The 21221-nt window shown below is 34.4% G+C and overlaps 2 protein-coding genes across 5 annotated transcripts in view; both read left to right on the forward strand.

Moving 5' to 3' along the window:
* Nucleotides 1-3184, forward strand: part of GABPA (GA binding protein transcription factor subunit alpha) — a 33739-nt gene extending 30555 nt beyond the window's left edge. For all 4 annotated transcript variants that reach the window (XM_060150779.1, XM_060150778.1, XM_060150780.1 and 1 more), the window contains exon 10: nucleotides 2121-3184. In XM_060150779.1, the coding sequence (XP_060006762.1) occupies nucleotides 2121-2349 (229 nt within the window). In that variant the 3' untranslated portion in view covers nucleotides 2350-3184. The remainder of the gene's footprint in view (nucleotides 1-2120) is intronic.
* The window catches only part of JAM2 (junctional adhesion molecule 2), a 410153-nt gene that overhangs the window by 111427 nt on the left and 277505 nt on the right, over nucleotides 1-21221 (forward strand). The gene's annotated exons all lie outside the window — the stretch shown is intronic.

Genomic DNA, 21221 nt, shown 5'->3' on the forward strand with positions numbered 1-21221 from the left:
ATCTCTCACTGGGAAAGTGAACATAACCATTATACTTTAGCTGTTCTAGAATTAGGGAAAGATGACATAATTTCCTGCATGTAGTCTTTTCATTAATGGATTTTTGGTTAAACTGAGTGATTTTTATAATAAAATCCTGCTAAATGTGATCGTTTGTACCACTGGTACTTTTGCAAATAGCTGTTGCTTTTGTAACAGCTCTTCATCAAATGGTGCAAATGGGCAGTGCAGTTTTAAAATAAAGGCTCCAAAATCTGCCAGCCCAGAAAAGTTTCGACTTACCTTTTTTTTCCTATTATTGGAATTGGCAGTGCATAGGGGTAAATAAAGTCTGTTTTCCAAAGTATAAATCCAACTGTTTTATATCCATAGAAAACAGCAGTAAACCAGACTTCTAGAGTGATTTCCCCAAATGTACCTGTGCAGGTTAAGAAACATTGTTTCTTTATGATGTCCTCTTTTATGTTTTTCTGTATCCTCTCTCTTTTTTTTTTTCAAGCCCTTTTGCTTACTCTTTTGAGGCTCCCTATTGGTTTGGAGAATTTCTCTGTAAGGGGAGAGCCTTTACATATTAAAATGATAAAGATGAAAGCATAGCTACATAATAAAGGATTTTGTACGAGACAGAGAGGAAATGGACATTCCAACAATCCAAAGAATATGTGTATTAAATTTTTATTCATATTATATGAATAAAGCTATATATCAATATAGCTTCTATTTTCTAGAGGGCTATATGTGGCAGTCATTGTGTGCTAAGCACTTTACAAAGATAATCCTTTTAATCTTCAACAATTCTATTAGTGTTAATACTGTTTTTAATGTCATTTTATAAATGAGGAATAAAAGCTTAGAGAAAATATGCCTTCCCTGTGGTCACAAAGGGTAATAAGTTGAGATGTTAGGTTTTGAATCTCGGCGTTCTGATTCAGAGCCCTTATTCTTAGGCTCTATTACTGCTCCCAAGGTTTTTTGTTTTGCTTAGTAATGTTTATTTTTAAATCAGTGTTTCATCGTAATTTTTGAAAATACGTTTTGAAGATTTAGTACATAAAATTTGAGTGCTTAGCATTGAAATTTTAGTTAATGTTCTGAAGTTTCCTTGGATAATAACATTAAATATTTTATATAGACTCAGTGTTAATTGCTATTGTGATAGATACAATACTAGTCTTCTTCTTATGGAATAATCTGTGAAATATTGTAAGAAGTCCAAATTTTTAAATTTTATTTATTTATTTATTTACATCTTTATTGCAGTATAATTGCTTTACAATGGTGTGTTAGTTTCTGCTGTATAACAAAGTGAATCAGCCATACATAAACATATATCCCCATATCTCTCCCCTCTTACATCTCCCTCCTACCCTCCCTATCCCACCCCTCTAGGTGGTCACAAAGCACTGAGCTGATCTCCCTGTGCTATGCAGCTGCTTCCCATTAGCTATCTATTTTACATTTGGTAGTGTACATACGTCCATGCCACTCTGTCACTTCGTCCCAGCTTACCTTTCCCCCTCCCCATGTCCTCAAGTTCATTCTCTACGTCTGCATCTTTACTCCTGTCCTGCCTCTAAGTTCTTCAGAACCATTTTTTTTTAGATTCCATATATATGTGTTAGCATACGGTATTTGTTTTTCTCTTTCTGACTTACTTCACTCTGTATGACAGTCTCTAGGTCCATCCACCTCACTACAAATAACTCAATTTTGTTTCTTTTTATGGCTGAGTAATATTCCATTGTATATATGTGCCACATCTTCTTTATCCATTCATCTGTCAGTGGACACTTCCATGTCCTGGCTGTTGTAAATAGAGCTGCAATGAACATTGTGGTACATGATTCTTTTTGATTTATGGTTTTCTCAGGGTATATGCCCAGTAGTGGGATTGCTGGGTTGTATGGTAGTTCTGTTTCAAATTTTATTTTCTGTTTTGTTTGTTTTGGTTTTGGCCGCACCACACAGCCTGTGGGATCTTAGTTCTGCAACCGGGGATCGAACCCGGGTCCACGGCAGTGAAAGCCCACGTCCTAATCACTGGACCACCAGGAAATTCCCAAGAAGTCCAAATTTAAAATTTTTTTATATAGTCCTAATGTGTTTTCTCTTTTTTAAAGGTATTATTATGATGGGGACATGATTTGTAAAGTTCAAGGCAAGAGATTTGTATACAAGTTTGTCTGTGACTTGAAGACTCTTATTGGATACAGTGCAGCAGAGTTGAACCGTTTGGTCACAGAATGTGAACAGAAGAAACTTGCAAAGATGCAACTCCATGGAATTGCCCAGCCAGTCACAGCAGTAGCCCTGGCTACTGCGTCTCTGCAAACAGAAAAGGATAATTGAGCCCAGGACCTTTTGGGAGTCCAAGGTCTTTCTTAAATGTTAGAGCAAGTATTGCTCTTACCTTTATTACTGAATTTGAATCTTCTTTTATTTCTAGACTGTACAATCTGATGCATGATTTTTTTATAAATATTTCATACTCTTGTGAATTTGGATCTTTTTACTTTGAGCATATATTTTAGAAAATGTGTATGTTAAACGATCACCACAATGTCTTTAGGCAGGTTCATTGTGGGATAGTTTGTTAACAGTCAAGAAAGCTAAACTGGTCAGTATTAATGTCTAGCCCAACCAAAAATAGCCAGTAGCTATTGATGAAAAATAAATGAAAGTATCTCCAGGAAACAGTCTGGCTTAACTATTTTTTGAAAATATAACTGTTTCCCCTCTCTGCTGCTTTAGATGTTGCTTTACATAGAACCAGAAAATGGAATTTTTCACAGCTGAAGCATGTATGCCTGTTTCATCTAATCAAGCAGAGCTAAAATAGTCATATCAAATAAAATTATAATATTAATAAATTACTAAACTAAGAGCATCACGTTATTAATTTATATATTTGCAAGCAAAGGACAGTAGAAGACTGGCAGAGGAACAGTGCTGAAGAAAGAGATCCAGGTTTAAATCTGGCTTTACTCAAGCCAATTTTAAGGATTTACTGTATAGCTATTTCATAATGTCAGGCCAAGAATTTAAATTATTATAAGAGAGGCATTAAATTCTAATAAACCAACTATTACAAAAATTCTCAAATGATCTCTGCTTTCCCTATCAGAGATTTAAAAAACTGAAAAAGTGTACCTCAACCTGAAAATAAAAGTTTGGTTTAGTTTGGTTTGGTATGGCTTTCTTTTTTTTTTTTTTTTAATTACCCTGTAGTGCTGGTTTATTATACAAAGCAGCTTATATAAGTCCTGGGTTTCTGATGAAGTGAAGACTTTAAATCAGTCAGTAGTACTTTACCTTTCAAGACATTAGTAAATTACTTGCAAATAGTTTTAAAAGGACATTTTGAACTCCAGTGTAGGCAGTCTTTTCTTAAAACAAAATTTCCCATTTATTTAATTTTTTCCTTTGAATATTATATATGAGTGTACAGATATCTATATACATGTCCAGTTGACCATCTTATACATATATACATGTACACACATATAAATGAAGACATAATATTCAAAGCAAAGATATTTCAAAAGGTGATAACTCATTTAAAAAAGTCTTTAAAAATTAAATAACTCTTACATACGTAAAACTCCTTACTTACCACAAGCCAACACTAAACAGAAATGGCTAGAAATGTCTTTCTTTTTTTCTTGCTTGCTGTGCTTGGTTTCCTTGCTTTTTTTCTTTCTGTTTTAAGGTATTACGCACGAATCATGATATGAGATACTGGCAAATAATCCTCTTATAGCAGAAGATTGATTCTCAAATATTACTTTATGTATCTTCTCCCTCATCATCGCCTTTAAATCCATCCCTCTAAACAGCTTAATAAGAGCTCAATACTTTTGACTAACTAGGAGAAAAGTGCCATGCTAATGCAGTCAAAGAGGCACTGTTAGCAGTTGCTGCCACTAGTAGCAAATAGTGGTTTGGAGAGAACCATAGGGACAGGGATCTTAGGAACAAGGAGTAGAGGAGGGCGTCTGTGACCTCCTTTTCTGGTAACCTCACATCATAATATTAAGTGTTATGCTGTACGACTGCAACATGTAATGTCAGGTCATTTATGTTTTTATTATGTCTATGTCTAAGTCCTTTAAGACCCTGCAGTAGAATCTAAAAAGAATAAATTTGTAATTTCCATTTTTACGTTTTTATAAACACATACAGAGTAGACTGACAAATTATTAGTTTAATTTGGATGCTGTGATTGCAAGGATATCTGAATAGAATAGCAATATGAAATAATATATAGAAGCTCTAGTTCAGATAACAGCTAAAAAGAAGGTTTGCACCATCCTCTTATGGCCTGGGAAGTTGACAAGTCACTTACAGTTTTAAAATAATAATAATAAAATTTACTCTTCTGGTATATTTTTCAAGAGCTTAAAATTATTGACTTTTTGATTTAAAATACTTTGGGGGAGACACGTTAAAGTTTTAGCCAAGATGACAGATTTCCGTTATGTCTCAACTGTATGTATATATATTTTTAAGACAAGGAACACCCATATTTCTTCTAGATCCCTAAAATCAAACTATTATTTCTTTTTTCCTTATGTGTTCCTCAGATACTTTTTTTTAAAGAACCGCATTCTATCCATTTTCTTCCTTTTGCAGTTTTTATTTTATTCCTCATCATTTGAACAGAGACAGTTCTCATACATGATCAGGTGCTGTTTCTTTTTTCTTCTTTGCCTCTCACCATTGTTTTATGCACCATAAGTAATGAGATTAATTTCCCCAGTTGACTCAAGAAACTTCTGTTACTTTGTCTCAACTTATAAACTATTTCCGTTGTCCTTATTGAGGTTGCAGTTATCAGAAGCCAAGTAGTTTTTTCTTTTGTTGAAAGATAACTTGTGTTCTGAAAGAAAATATAATTTGCTCTGCTTTTATGAATAAATTTTCCAGAGAAGAATTTACAATATATTCAAAAGGGAGAAAGATAAAATTATTGGCCATCTTCCATACCATGTAAGTACAAAAATAATGAAGTGTGTTCATTTTTGTTTTAAAACTTTTTTTCCACATGAGATTCTCATTGAGCCAACTTTCATACATATCTTGCTGGCCTTAAGTTTAGAAATTTGTGTTGGCATCAGAAAATCCAACAAATTAGGCAGAATTACTCTGTGGTTGATTGTCACATGAATCGACTCATCACATTTATTTTTGTGTCAGTCTGTGTCAGTTAATTAGGAAAAATTGTTTAGTTGTTTTTCTCCCCTGAATAAATGGTGAAATTCAACTATGATATTTCTTTAAAGGATTGTGCCTCCGAATATTTTAGGTGAGGTCTGCTGTTTTACATATTCATCATTTTATGCTACTGCCTTTTAAAAAGAACTAATGTATCTTTGAAATAGCACAAAAATGTTTTAAAATTCATAATTTCAAAACATGTGACTAACTTAATGTCTTCATATCTAGAGGGTATAAAAATATTGATATTTCAGTGATATTTCACTTGCTGCCAGAAAAAAATATTCTCAATCTTTTGTAAGAGGGAAGAGGATTTTTGCATACATTTTTACTCTTTAAATAAAGACACTTGTACTGTCATAACAACAATTATGTATTTGTGGCTTTTTTTTTGTAATTTTACATAAGACAGTTATTTTCTATTTTTACTCAGATAAAAAATATTTGTGCATAAAATGTAAAAATAGTAAAATGAGAAAAATAAAACTATTATACAGTATATTTCTGTTTTTTAGAATTTTTTTCCCCATCATACAGATAGTCTCAAATTCCTGGGATATTAGGTTAGATGAAAATATGACAGTTCACATCTAGTATATAATTCCCATATACTTTTTTAAAAACTATCAATTTGGGAAGAACAAATTCCACTGAACTAAAATTAGGTGTTAGAGAGTTTAGTCTTTTTAAGAAAATAAATGAAAACCCCATCCACAAAGCCGAACTGTTTCAGAATAGCAACAGAAGAAAGGTAACACTGAGTACTTGTCAAAAGGCAAGTCGATGATCGCTAAAATAGAAATTCTTAGTAAAGTTTGTGGGTTTTTTGGTTTGTTTTGTTTTTAATTATGAAAAATGACCTCTCCCTGTTGTCTGAGAAACCAGGACCAGAGTATAGAGGGGTCAAAGGGAACAGGAGAAAAACCTGACTTACGCTTTTGTTTATGGTCAAGCAGTGATCACATTTTGACTGACATGCTTTAAAAAGAAACAGTTTGAGTGAAATAAACTGCTTTTCACACTGTCTAATTTTATCTAGTTTGAAGTGATGAAAATCATCAGTTAGGAAATTAGTGAGGTATATTTGTTCTCCCAAGACACTTTTTTTGTGTACAACTTTAAAGCTTAATTTGCAAGCTAATAAGCACATGTTTAAAAAGATTTTTACTACTGGCAAACTGATTTAGAACACGACTTTAAAATTTCTGTGGTCTGAAGGATGACTTTTTTATTTCCAGTTTGTCACAGACTAAAACTTTTATAAAATAAAAAGTGAATTAATGTGGGGAGGAGGAAATGGGGAGTTGTTTAGTGGGTAGAAAATTTCAGTTTTACATGATGAAAAAGTTCTGGAGATTGGTCCAGCAATGAATATACTTAACACTACTGAATTGTACACTTAGGCATGGGTAAGATGATAAATTTTATGGTATGTGTATTTTGCCACAATTAAAGCTTATTTTAAAAAAATCAGTTACTAGGAGAATTTAAAAATTCAATTAACTCACCAAATTAACAATACAGAGGGAAAAAAACATCATCTCAGTAGATGCAGGAAAAGTATACAGTGAAATTCAACATCCGTTCATGATGAAATCTCTGGGCCGACTAGAATTAGAAGGGAACTTCCTTAACTTGATAAAGAGTATGAAAAACCTACAGCTAGCATCATGCACAGTGGTTTGTTTTCCATCTAAGATTTGGGGAAAAGCAAAGAAATATCTGCTGTCACCATTTCTAGTCAACACTATACTGAAGACTACCTGGAAATAAGGTAAGAAAAAAAGAGGCATATGTATTGTAGGAAATAAAACTTCAGAATACATCAAATACGTTGAAAATCCTAAAGAATAGATTTTTTAAAAAAAATATCTGCTAGAATTAGTGAGTTTAGGGAGATAAGACACAAGGTCAGTATACAAAACTCAATGTTATTTCTATATGCTAGCAACAAATAATTGGATATTGAAATTTAAAGCTACCATTTACAATAGTATTAAAAAGCATGAATTAATTAGGGAAAAATGTAGCAAAATTTGTGTAAGAGTGGTCCAATGAAAACCACAGAAATTGCTAAGAAATGTGGGGAAAAAAAGATACATACCATAATGGTCAATTGGAAGACTCAGTTTTGTAAATGTTGATTGTCTCTAAATCCATAATCAACTCGAAGTTCTGGCAGTGTTTTTTGTAAACAAGCTGACTATAAAATCTGTATGTAAATGCAAATGACCCAGAATAGCCAAAATAATTGGGAAAAAAAAATTAGAGAACTTGCACTGTCTATATAAAGCTTTGCTATTCTTATACAGCAAGATGTATTGAGATAAGGATAGATACGGACTAGTGAACAGAATAGTCCAGAGATAGACTCACACATATATAGCTAATTGGGTTTTGACAACGGTGCAAGGTACCTGAATAGGGAAAGGATAGTCTTTTCAACAAATGTTATGAAAACTGGATATATTTATGGAGAAAAGTGAACCTCAGTCCTTACCTCATATCACACATAAAAATTGGATGGCTAAAGATGGATCATCAACCTAAACATAAAAAGTCTCAAATTTCTTGAAACTAATATAATATTGTCAATCAACTATACCTCAATTTAAAAGTTTAAAACCTCTCAAACTTATAAAACAACAAAATTTTCATGACCTTGGCATAGTCAAAGACTTCTTAGATAATAAAGCAGAATCATAAAGAAAAAAAATCAGTAAAATAGACTTCAAATCTTTTGAAAGCTCTGTTCTTTGAAAGACACTTCAAAAGTAAAAGGCAAAACAGGTTGGGGAAAAATACTTGCAATACACTTATCTTACAAAGTTCTTATTTCAAAGATATATATGGATCTCTTAATAAGACCATCCAGTAATATACGGTCAAAGTATTTGAACAGACATTTCACAAAAGATGTACAAATAGTCAATAAGTCTATGGAAAACTGCTCAGCATTATCAGTCATCGGGAAACACAAAATCACAATTCAGTACCACCAAATATTCCTTATAACTGCTAAAAGTTAAATGCCTCACAACACCAAGTGCTGGTGATGACATGGAACAAATGGAAATCATTCATGTCGCTGGTGAAAATGTAAAATAATAGCACGCTACGTTGGTAAAGTTAAACACATTTTTGTCACAACCCAGCAATTCCAATCCAAGGCTTTTACCCAAGAGAAATAAAACATATCTACTGAAAGACTTGTACACTAACGTTTATAGCAGCTTTATTCATAATGGTCCCAAACTGTAAACAATACAAATGTTCATCAGCAGGTGACTGAACAAGCAAACTGTGGAATACTCGTGCAATGGAAATACCACTCAGCAATAAAAAATAATGAGCTACTGCTTCACCAAGAACCCTAGAAAAGGCACATTTAAGTGTAAGAACAGAAGGCAGATCCCTGGTCACCTAGGGCTGGGGCTGGGGGATGATTTTCTGCATTGGGCACAATAAAATTTTGAGGGGTGATAAGCCTCTTCTATGTTATGCTACAATTACATGGGTGGACAAATTTGCCAAAATTAAATGTACTTGTAAAACTGAGAGCATGAGGCTATGTAAATTGCACCTCAGTAAAGTTAAAAACTGAATTACTAGAAAGATGAAATGAGAAAGACAAAAATACCCACTTTTTAAAATTTATCAAATTCAACAGACATAGATTACTCTGTCAAATTGCTGTAGTTTCAATGTCTGTCCTTATCTTCCTGTGGACAGATAACAAGAGCTCACTGACTGATACTCATCAGCAGACCACACTGATTTTTAGAATATTTTGTCATTAGGTGATGAGCATCACTTTTAACTGAATGATTATGGCAATGTCACTAGTGTATGAAAATGTCTCTGTAATCTGAGGAAAGCATTTTCTGATATCTGCTAACAAGGTAATTGATCTTGGGGTCTGTACTTCATGACACAACTAACACCCAATTAACACCTATGCTATCTTTAGGTGTAACAGTAACTATATATGAATGGAATAGAACAACTCTTCAATTCACTTGCTTAGAAATCTATGCAAAAAAATTGTTCTTATATTCTCCATACTAAAGGAAAAGTGGTTGGTTTTACTTTATGGATAAAAGGATATGGTACACATTGCATTAGTACATCCATCAACATTACTGTGTAGTTGAACCAGAATGTTCGCTTGGCTTAGTGATTAAAGGAAAAAGTTATGCATTAAGAACCCCATAGTAGGATTCTTGTCTTCAGCTCTTAGATTATAAAATGGAGAGGATATTTTATTTTAAAGAAAATTCTTTAGCTGTGAATATCTACCCTGTTGGTCTGAAATTCATTAAGTGATTAAACAAATACAGAGTACCTAACTGTACAGAATATACAAGGCAGCATGTCAAGGAAAGAGCCAGAAGAACTAGGTTATAGTCCCAGGTTTGCCGCTGACTAGATATGAAACTGAGGGCAAGTCGTTTAGCCTCTCTGCTCTTGCATATCCTCCTGTCTAAGCTAGGATAATTGATACATTTGTCTACAGTGCAGGTGTATGGAGTGGATTAAATGGAATCATGTAGGTGAAAGCATTGCATCTTACAATTATGTAACACTAAACAAGCACAAAGGTCTGGAAAAGAAAATTATCCTCCAAAGAATACTGTTTTCTATTGTTGAAATTAGTGCTTATCTCATTTAATGATAAAATGATACAATATTGTAAAATGACAAAATGCTGTAAAAATGGTAAAATATTGTTGAATGGCTGAATGAATGACTAAATGAATAATGGCTAATTCTGATCACTTAGCACAATACCTTCTAGGTCCATCCACGATGTTGCAAATGACAAGATTTTATTCTTTGTTATGGCTGAATAATATTCCACTGTGTATCTTCTTCATCTTGACTATTGTAAATAATGCTGCAATGAACATGGAGTGCAGATATCTTTTAGAATTAGTGCTTTTGTTTTCTTCAGAAAAATACCCAGAAGTAGAATTTCTGCGTTGTATGGTAGTCTTATTTTTAATTTTTTAAGGAACATCTGTACTGTTTTCCACAGTGGCTGCAGCAATTTACATTCCCGCTAACAGTGTATGAGGGTTCCCTTTTTTTCACATCCTCACCGACACCAGTTATCTGTTGTCTTTTAGATAACTGCCATTCTGATAGGTGTGAGGTGATACCTCATTGTGGTTTTGATTTGCATTCATCGTGAATGGCATCTTATATCACTTATTTTATAGACAAAGAATAAGTATTATATTTGAGAACTTTTTTTCCTATTTTTTTTAGGATATAATTGAAATTTGGATCTGCTGAAACACATTATTGTCAGCATCAATATTGCATAGGGAAATAGATAAAAAAAAGAAATTGATTAAAAATATCAGAGGGGGAGGACGAGGGGAAGACGGCGGAAGAGTAAGACGCGGAGATCACCTTCCTCCCCAGATACACCAGAAATACATCCACACGTGGAACAACTCCTGAAAATATCAGAGGGACTTCCCTGGTGGCACAGTGGTTAAGGCTCCATGCTCCCAATGCAGGGGGCCTGGGTTTGATCCCCAGACAGGGAACTAGATCCCACATGCATGCTGCAACTAAGGAGCCTGGCTGCCGCAACTAAGACCCTGCACAACCAAATAAATAAGTAAATAAATAAAATAAATATTTAAAAAAGAAAAAGAAAAATTGGTCTCACACCACATTCCTTATAAAAAAATATTAGAAATATCTTATTGATCACATATTTTTATCCACTTGATAGGGTAATTATGTCAATTTTTTGATTCTAAAAATATATATTGAAATATTTTCTCTTTCTGACATGAAAACAATAAAATTTGTGTGGATTTTTTTTTCTTTTTTAAGAAACATACCATGGTAGTAAAGTGCATGCTCATATTTCAGTAAATAGGAGACACAGGGAAAACAGTTTTTCACCACTTCAATGCTTAATTCTTTTCCATAATATATTTGATTTTTATATGCCTTTTAAAATCAGTCTGAGAACTAACATTGTAGAAACTATTTTGCATTCAAGTATTTTCTCCTAAATGGAAGTTAGGTTGTTGCACTGATTGACTCCAAATCTCATTATGAACACACAGCAACTAATATCAATGGTTTAGGTTTGAAAAAGTGAAGGGCATAAGATTATCTGTGGCATTTTGATTTTATTTATTTTTCTGTTGAAGCTATCACATTTAATACACTTTGCTGTAAACTTTATATGATGTAGACATTTTATGAAATATTGATACATTTTTTGTTTCTAACAAAGAGCAGTTTAGATAAATGAATGACTCAATAGTTTGCAAAAAATTTTAACATGCTAGGGAAGAACTTTTCAAAGTAGAAGAAAGGAAGTGAGCATTCTCAGAAGGCATTACTAAATGTACCATGTTACTACTCTAGATTGATATACCTTAATCATAAAATTTGATTTAAAATGACCCCAGAAATGACAGAAATCAGCTGTGTCACATACTAAATTTTGACTCCAAGTTATTAGAAATAACAAACTAAATTATACCTACTTTAGAATTCATTGAAATCCTGAAAATGCTGAAAATTTAAAAAAAAAATTTAAAGGTGTTTGAAAGAAATTAGTATAAACAGAAAAATACCCACATGAAATGCTGAAATGTGAAAAAAATGATAAAATGTAATTTTCTGAATATAAGACTAAACACCCTGTGATCCTTAATATTACACATCCATTGATACTTTTTATTGTTCTTCAAGGAAAGCACTTAATACATATTATTAAGACAAAATAAAAACTAATCAAATGCAACTTTGCAGATATTTTCAAAATCGATAAAATCTAATACCAAAAATAAATAAGCTTTTAATAAATCTATCAGTTTAGGGCACTGAATATTAGTAAATTATTTAAGGAATCTAGAACCAGTTAGTGTGTAATACATGGATACATTTAAGTTACTTCTTGACTACAGGACTTGTCAATACAAATGAAATGCTCTTATCAATAGAACTAATGTATTATGAACACTTCTTCATTTTTTGAAAGCATCGAACTCAACAGTGTGCAATGCTCTGTTCATTTGTTCTCAGCTTTTAATTTGTGAATGAGCCACCTGGTGATCCTGTTAAAATATAGATTCCAATTCATTAGGTCTGCGGTGGCACCTGAGATTCTACATTTCTGACAAGCTCCCAGAGGATGCTAATGCTACTAGTCTGGGATGACACTCAGTGTAACAAGGCTGTAAAGAATAGAAAATATCCAGAATGAAATTAACAATGAATGTGTTTAGATTTCTCTGTTTTCACTGGCTTCAATTCTTTTTTTTTTTAACATCTTTATTGGAGTATAATTGCTTTACAATGGTGTGTTAGTTTCTGCTTTATAACAAAGTGACTCAGCTATACATATACACATATCCCCATATCTCTTCCCTCTTGCGTCTCCCTCCCTCCCATCCTCCCCATCCCACCCTTCTAGGTGGTCACAAAGCACCAAGCTGATCTCCCTGTGCAATGTGGCTGCTTCCCACTAGATGTCAATTTTACATTTGGTAGTGTATATATGTCCATGTCACTCTCCCACTTTGTCCCAGCTTACCCTTCCCCATCCCTGTGTCCTCAAGTCCATTCTCTGGTAGGTCTGCTTCTTTATTCCCATCCTGCCCCTAGGCTCGTCATAACCATTTTTTTTCTAGATTCCATATATATGTGTTAGAATACAGTATTTGTTTTTCTCCTTCTGACTTACTTCACTCTGTATGACAGACTCTAGGTCCATCCACCTCACTACAAATAACTCAATTTCTTTTCTTTTTATGGCTGAGTAATATTCCATTGTATATATGTGCCACATCTTCTTTATCCATTAATCTGTCGATGGACACGTAGGTTGATTCCATGTCCTGGCTATTGTAAATAGAGCTGCAATGAACATTTTGGTACATGACTCTTTTTGAATTATGATTTTCTCAGGGTATATGCCCAGTAGTGGAATGGCTGGGTCATATGGTAGTTCTATTTTTAATTTTTTAAAGAACCTCCATACTGTTCTCCATAGTGGCTGTATCAATTTACATTCCCACCAGCAGTGCAAGAGGGTTCCCTTTTCTCCACACTGTCTCCAGCATTTATTGTTTGTAGATTTTTTTGTGATGGCCATTCTGTCCAGTGTGAGGTGATACCTCATTGTAGTTTGGATTTGTATTTCTTTAATGATTAGTGATGTTGAGCATACTTTCATGTGTTTGTTGGCAATCTGTGTATCTTCTTTGGAGAAATGTCTATTTGGGTCTTCTGCCCATGTTTGGATTGGGTTGTTTTTTTGATATTGAGCTGCATGAGCTGCTTATATATTTTGGAGTTTAATACTTTGTCCATTGCTTCATTGGCAAATATTTTCTCCCATTCTGAGGGTTGTCTTTTGGTCTTGTTTATGGTTTCCTTTGCTGTGCAAAAGCTTTGAAGTTTCATTAGGTCCCATTTGTTTATCTTTGTTTTTATTTCCATTTCTCTAGAAGGTGGATCAAAAAGAATCTTTCTGTGATTTACATCATAGAGTGTTCTGCCTATGTTTTCCTCTAAAAGGTTTATAGTGTCTGGCCTGACATTTAGGACTTTACTCCATTTTGAGTGTATTTTTGTGTATGGTATTATGGAGTGTTCTAATTTCATACTTTTACATGTACCTGTCCAGTTTTCCCAGCACCACTTATCAAAGATGCTGTCTTTTCTCCATTGTATATTCTTGCCTCCTTTATCAAAGATAAGGTGACCATATGTGTGTGGGTTTATCTCTGAGCTTTCTTTCCTGTTTCATTGATCTATATTTCTGTTTTTGTGTCAGTACCATACTGTCTTGATTACTGTAGCTTTGTAGTATAGTCTGAAGTCAGGGAGCCTGATTCCTCCAGCTCTGCTTTTCTTTCTCAAGATTGCTTTGGCTATTCGGGGTCTTTTGTGTTTCCATACAAATTGTGAAATTTTTTGTTCTCGTTCTGTAAAAAATGCCAGTGGTAGTTTCATAGGGATTGCATGGAATCTGTAGATTGCTATGGAAATATAGTCATTTTCACAATGTTGATTCTTCCAATCCAAGAACATGGTATATCTCTCCATCTGTTTTTATCATCTTTAATTTCTTTCATCAGTGTCCTATAATTTTCTGCATACAGGTCTTTTGTCTCCTTAGATAGGTTTATTTCTAGGTATTTTATTCTTTTTGTTGCAGTGGTAAATGGGAGTGTTTCCTTAACTTCACTTTCAGATTTTTCATCACTGGTGTATAGGGATGCAAGAGATTTCTGTGCATTAATTTTGTATCCTGCTACTTTACCAAATTCATTGATTAGCTCTTATAGTTTTCTGGTAGCATGTTTAGGATTCTCTATGTATAGCATCATGTCATCTGCAAGCAGTGACAGCTTTACTTCTTCTCTTCCGATTTGGATTCCTTTTATTTCTTTTTCTTCTCTGATTGCTGTGGCTAAAACTTCCAAAACAATGTTGAATAATAGTGGTGAGAGTGGGCAACCTTGTCTTGTTCCTGATCTTAGTGGAAATGGTTTCAGTTTTCACCATTGAGAACAATGTTGGCTGTGGGTTTGTCATATATAGCCTTTATTATGCTGAGAAAAGTTCCCTCTATGCCTACTTTCTGGAGGGTTTTTATCATAAATGTGTGTTTAATTTTGTCAAAAGCTTTTTCTGCATCTATTGAGTCGATTATATGGATTTTATTCTTCAGTTTGGCAATATGGTGTATCTTATTGATTGATTTGCATATACTGAAGAATCCTTGCATTCCTGGGATAAACCCCATTTGATCATGGTGTATGATCCTTTTAATGTGCTGTTGGATTCTGTTTGCTAGTATTTTGTTGAGGATTTTTGCAGCTACGTTCATCAGTGTTATTGGCCTGTAGTTTTCTTTCTTTGTGACATCTTTGTCTTGTTTTGGTATCAGGGTGATGGTGACCTCGGAGAATGAGTTTGGGAGTGTTCCTCCCTCTGCTATATTTTGGAAGAGTTTGAGAAGGATGGTTGTTAGCTTTTCTCTAAATGCTTGATAGAATTCGCCTGTGAAGCCATCTGGTCCCGGGCTTTTGTTTGTTGGAAGATTTTTAATCAGTTTCAATTTCAGTCCTTGAGATTGGTCTGTTTATATTTTCTATTTCTTCCTGGTTCAGTTTTGGAAGGTTGTGCTTTTCTAAGAATTTGTCTATTTCTTCCAGGTTGTCCATTTTATTGGCATATAGTTGCTTATAGTAATCTCTCATGATCCTTTGTATTTCTGCAGTGTCAGTTCATTTCTGACATATTTCTTCATTTCTAATTCTGTTGATTTGAGTCTTCTTTTTTTCCTTGAAGAGGCTGGCTAATGGTTTATCAATTTTGTTTATCTTCTGAAAGAACCAGCTTTTAGTTTTATTCATCTTTCCTATTGTTTCCTTCATTTTTCTCCATTTATTTCTGATCTTATCTTTATGATTTCTTTCCTTCCGCTAACTTTGGGGTTTTTTTGTTCTTCTTTCTCTAACTGCTTTAGGTGTGTTAGTTTGTTTATTTGAGATGTTTCTTGTTTCTTAAGGTAGGATTGTATTTCTATAAACTTCCCTCTTAGAACTGCTTTTGCTGCATCCCATAGGTTTTAGGTCGTCGTGTTTTCATTGTCATTTGTTTCTAGGTATTTTTTGATTTCCTCTTTGATTTCTTCAGTGATCTCTTGGTTATTAAGTAGTGTATTGTTTATCCTCCATGTGTTTGTATTTTTAACAGATTTTTTCCTGTAATTGATATCTAGTCTCATAGCATTGTGGTTGGAAAAGATACCTGATACGATTTCAATTTTCTTAAATTTATTAAGGCTTGATTTGTGACTCAAGATATGATCTATCCTGGAGAATGTTCCATGAACACTTGAGAAGAAAGTGTATTCTGTTGTTTCTGGATGGAATACCCTATAAATATCAATTAAGTCCATCTTCTTTAACGTATCATTTAAAGCTTGTGTTTCCTTAGTTATTTTCATTTTGGATGATCTGTCCATTGCATTTTACTTTTTAAGTGAAGATTTTTGGTGCAGAATTCCAGAAATGGCAGAATTACCCTCCAGTTAAGATATTATTCAAGGATTCAAAAGTCGTACTAACCTTTCTTGTTCTATAAGCTGAAAAATAGCAGCTGTCAGGCAGAATTCTCATGACAAGTTCTTGTCAAATTCTCAGTACTGAAGCAGAGAAATGAACCATTGAAGAGCAGTAAGCTTCGAAAGAATTTAGCAAACAGGAAGTCAAAATCTTGCAGAGGTGAAATCATTCACCTGGGTGGATTTACAGCTGAAACATTCCATGATATGTATTTGATAAACTTTTGTGCTGCTGGGGGAGAAAAAAATCTTCCTCATATTTATTTCTTGTGAAGAAAATTAGCTTATTTCATCCCTGTTGAGAAACAATGCTATGTATCTTTGCAAAGGTAAATCAAAGTAAGGTGGTCTTCTACATTTTCACTTCGTCTGTGAAGATACCAGAGTTTCCTGTGGCTATTTGATTTTCAAGTCATTGGCAATATCTTTGAAACAGGATCATCTCAGGTGTTCTTGAATCAGCCTGTGGGACCTACTGAGAGTAAATTAGACACATCCTGGAAGTTGGATGTACTCTTTCTGAAAGTCAGTGATTATCTCAGCTTACTAAATAGCGTCCTAGAAATCTGAGGGAATTGTGCTTCGGCCATCTCTACTCCAGACACAGTATACTGGTTTCCTGAAGTAAATCTTTCTGTATTTTCTCCATTTCCCAAAAGTTGATAGCTAGAATGTCAGCTTGGTGTCTCATTGTGGTGAAGTATGAATAGGGACTATATTTCACCCTGTTCCCTCTGATTGAAATGTTTCTTCTCTTTATTCTTCCTTTTCCTCCCATTTCTCTGCCTGTCAAAAATCTTATCATCTTTTTTTGTCCTGAATCAAGTATCCCTTCCTTCTTGAACACACACACTTTCCTTGACATTACACAAACCTGATCTTCCCACCTCAATGGCACCTACTTTCTGGGCTCAGTACTGGGCCCCCTTTCTTCCTCCAACTTCACATTAGGTGACTATAACTTTTCAAATCATACATGTGATTGATTGCAAATCTTAATATCTAGCCTTGACTTCACCCAGAATCCAAGAATAATATATCCATAATAATATAACAATATCCAAGACAACTGTTTATAAGGATACATAATAAGACAGTAAATATGTAGAAGGTGGTACTTTTAAGTACTTTTAATTTCTAACCCACTTTTGCTCTTCCTAGATTTCTCTTCTCAGTAAATAGCTCCCCACCCACCCAACTGCTCAAGAGAAAGGACTTAAAATTTTCCTTGATTCCTCCATTTTCCTCATCCTTACATCCAATCTATCAGTAAATATTCTATCACTAATATATGTCATTAATCCATCTCCTCACCTCCATCTACACTACTACTAACCCATTGTCAAGCCCAGAGTACTCATGAGGATTTCTGGAAGAGCCTCTTTTAATATGGTGAGTTATATTGACTAATTTTAAAATGTTAAACCGACCTGGCTTTCTTAGAATTAGCCCTGCTTGGTCCTGATGTATTATTGCTTTAACATATTGCTGTATTTTGTTTACTAGTATTCTGCTGAGGGTTTGTTTGGGTATTTTTTTTTTCTGTTTTCTTAGGGATATTGGCCTGTACTGTTCTTTTCTTTTTTTTTTTTTTTTCTTTTTTTTTGTTTTTGTTTTTTTTTTGTTTGTTTTTCTGTTCTTTTCTTATCAGGCTTTGATATTGGGCTAATACTGACCCCATAAAATTTCTGGATAATATTGGTATTATTTCTTCCTTAAATATTTGGTAGAATTCACCACTGAAACCATCTTGGTCTGGAGTTTTCTTTGTGAGAAGACTTTTTTTTAATAACAAATTCAATTTTCCTAAATACATACAGGAAAATTAAGATTTTTAAATATCATTTTAGGTCAGTTTGGATACGTTGATTTTTTTCCCCAAGAAATTTGTCCATTTCACCTACGCTGTCATTTACTGACATAAAGTTGCTATTATCCTTTGAATGTCTACAGAATCTATAGCAATACCTTGCTTTCATTCTTGATATTGATAACTTGCTCTTTTCTTGTCTTTCTTGATTGGTCTTTTTTTTTTTTTTTCGCCATACGCGGGCCTCTCACTGTTGTGGCCTCTCCCATTGCAGAGCACAGGCTCCGGATGCGCAGGCCCAGCGGCCATGGCTCACAGGCCCAGCCGCTCCACAGCATGTGGGATCTTCCCGGACCGGGGCACGAACCCATGTCTGCTGCATTGGCAGGCGGACTCTCAACCACTGTGCCACCAGGGAAGCCCCTCTTGATTGCTCTTGCTAGGAGTCTATCAATTTGTTAATCTTTTCAAAGACTCGATTTTTGTCTTGGTTAATTTTTCTACTCTTTTTTTTCTACTTTATTGATTTATGCTCTTATCTTTATTGCTTTCCTTCTTGTTTGAGTTTAATATAATCATAATTTTCTGGCTTCTTAAGGGGAAAACTTATGTTATTGATTTTACACATTTAAAATTTTTTACTGTATATGGAGTTTCCTTAAAAAACTAAAAATAGAATTACCATATGACCCAGCAATCGCACTACTGGGCATATACCCTGAGAAAACCATAATTCAAAAAGAGTCATGTACCAAAACGTTCATTGCAGCTCTATTTACAATAGCCAGGACATGGAAGCAACCTAAATGTCCATTGACAGATGAATGGATAAAGAAGATGTGGCACATATAAACAATAGAATATTACTCAGACATAAAAAGAAATGAAACTGAGTTATTTGTAGTGAGGTGGATGGACCTAGAGTCTGTCATACAGAGTGAAGTGAGTCAGAAAGAGAAAAACAAATACCGTATGCTAACACATATATATGGAATCTAAGAAAAAAAAAAAAGGTCATGAAGAACCTAGGGGTAAGACGGGAATAAAGACACAGACCTACGAGAGAATGGCCTTGATGATATGGGGAGGGCGGAAGGGTAAGCTGTGACAAAGTGAGAGAGTGTCATGGACATATATACACTACCAAGCATAAAATAGATAGCTAGTGGGAAGCAGCTGCGTAGCACAGGGAAATCAGCTCGGTGGTTTGTGACCACCTAGAGAGGTGGCATAGGGAGGGTGGGGGGGGAGGGAGATGCAAGAGGGAAGAGATATGGGAACATATGTATATGTATAACTGATCCACTTTGTTATAAAGCAGAAACACACCATTGTAAAGCAATTTTACTCCAATAAAGATGTTAAAAAAATTTTTTTTACTGTAAAAATTTAAAGCTGTGCATTTCTTCTAAACACAGCTTTAGCTGCATCACACAAATTTTAGAATGTTGTATTTTCATTATACTTCAAATATATTTTAAATTCTCTTATGATCTCCTGTTTTGCACCCTTGAATTATTTCAAAATATGTTGTTTAATTTCAAATATTAATCACAGTGTTTTTATAATTGTAAAAAGTTAGGAATAACCCAAATTTCTCACAAGAGGGTATCGTTTGAGTTTATTATGGAAACCCATAAAAATTCAATCTATTAAAAATGATATTGCATATTAAGCAACAGAGCATATAAGCAACGTTTTATTAAGGGAAAAACAGGTTATGACATAGTATTCAAAATTTCACTTTGAGGTGTACATACATCTGTATCTATACATGTAAATTGCATGTATTTATGTGGCATTTACACCACAGCTAACTTATAAGAAATGTGGATGCTGTTCCTTAACAGACATTTTTACTCTCTTCAGAATATTCATGACTTTGGGTACATGAAGGAAAGCCCAGAACTGAATTTAAAGGTAAGGTTTGGGGAGGCCTAAGTTGTTCTGTACAAGAAAGTAAGATTTTCTTGTCATTGTTTTTGACCCAGAAACTAAGAGAAAAGAGGAGAGCTGACAAACGTGTCTGTAAGACCTGTGTTGCAGAATCTTTTAGCAAAATTAATACCAAATATGGAATTTTAAGATGTTGGCATTGCTATAATAGATAGAAAGGTGATAGAGATAGAGATGTCAATCTAGATCTCTCTGTCTATATGTATATATATCCTCCTCTATCGCCTTCCTGCACCTGCACAATCTCTGCTTCACATACAAATGAACTGAATAGTAGATTTGGAAGCAATTAACTGAGAAACATGACTAAATCTGAGGAGTAAAAAGCCTCTGGGCTGACATTGTGTTTGTGTGTGCATACATTTGAGTATATTGTATATGACTTTTAAAGAATTAGAAGGTAATTCACTAAAATATAAATGTTTGTTATCTATCTCTAGGTACTAGAATTATGATTTGGGGCTTTTTTTAACTGTATATTCCAAATTTTCTATAATAAAACCATATGGCTGTAGTGATACTTCCATTTACGGTCAAGGGGGAATAACAGGGTGCTATGGTCTGAATGATTGTGTCCCACCAAAATTCACATGTTGAAATTCTAACGCCTAATGTGACAGTGTTAGGAGGTGGGGCCTTAGGGAGGTGAGTCGGTCATGAGGACAGAGCCCTCATGAATGAAATTCATCCCCTTATAATATAAGAGGCCTGAGAGAGCTCCTGCCCCTTCCACCACATGAGGTACTGTAAGAAGTCTGCAGCTCAGAAGAGGGTCCTCCCTCGGCCACACTGGCACCCTGATCTTGGATTTCGAGCCTCCAGAACTGTGAGAATAAATATCTGTTGTTTATAAGCCCCCCAGTCTGTGGTAGTGTTATGGTAGCCTGAACGGGCTAAGACATGGGGACTGGATTTACCCTCCTTCCTTAAACAAATGTAAAGCCATAAAAAAAAATATGAGACAACATTTTCCAGACCTTGGACATCAAGCAGCACCGGACGGCGATCATAAGAGGGGGAAACAAATGAGGTAAGCCCTGTGATTGCCCCAGCATACGGCCTGGAATGAGATTCCAGCATGCAGCATGGGGGCGACGGAACTGGGGAGATGCCACTGGG

Source organism: Lagenorhynchus albirostris, chromosome 5 (genome assembly GCF_949774975.1).
Source record: "Lagenorhynchus albirostris chromosome 5, mLagAlb1.1, whole genome shotgun sequence".
Taxonomy (NCBI): Eukaryota; Metazoa; Chordata; class Mammalia; order Artiodactyla; family Delphinidae; genus Lagenorhynchus; species Lagenorhynchus albirostris.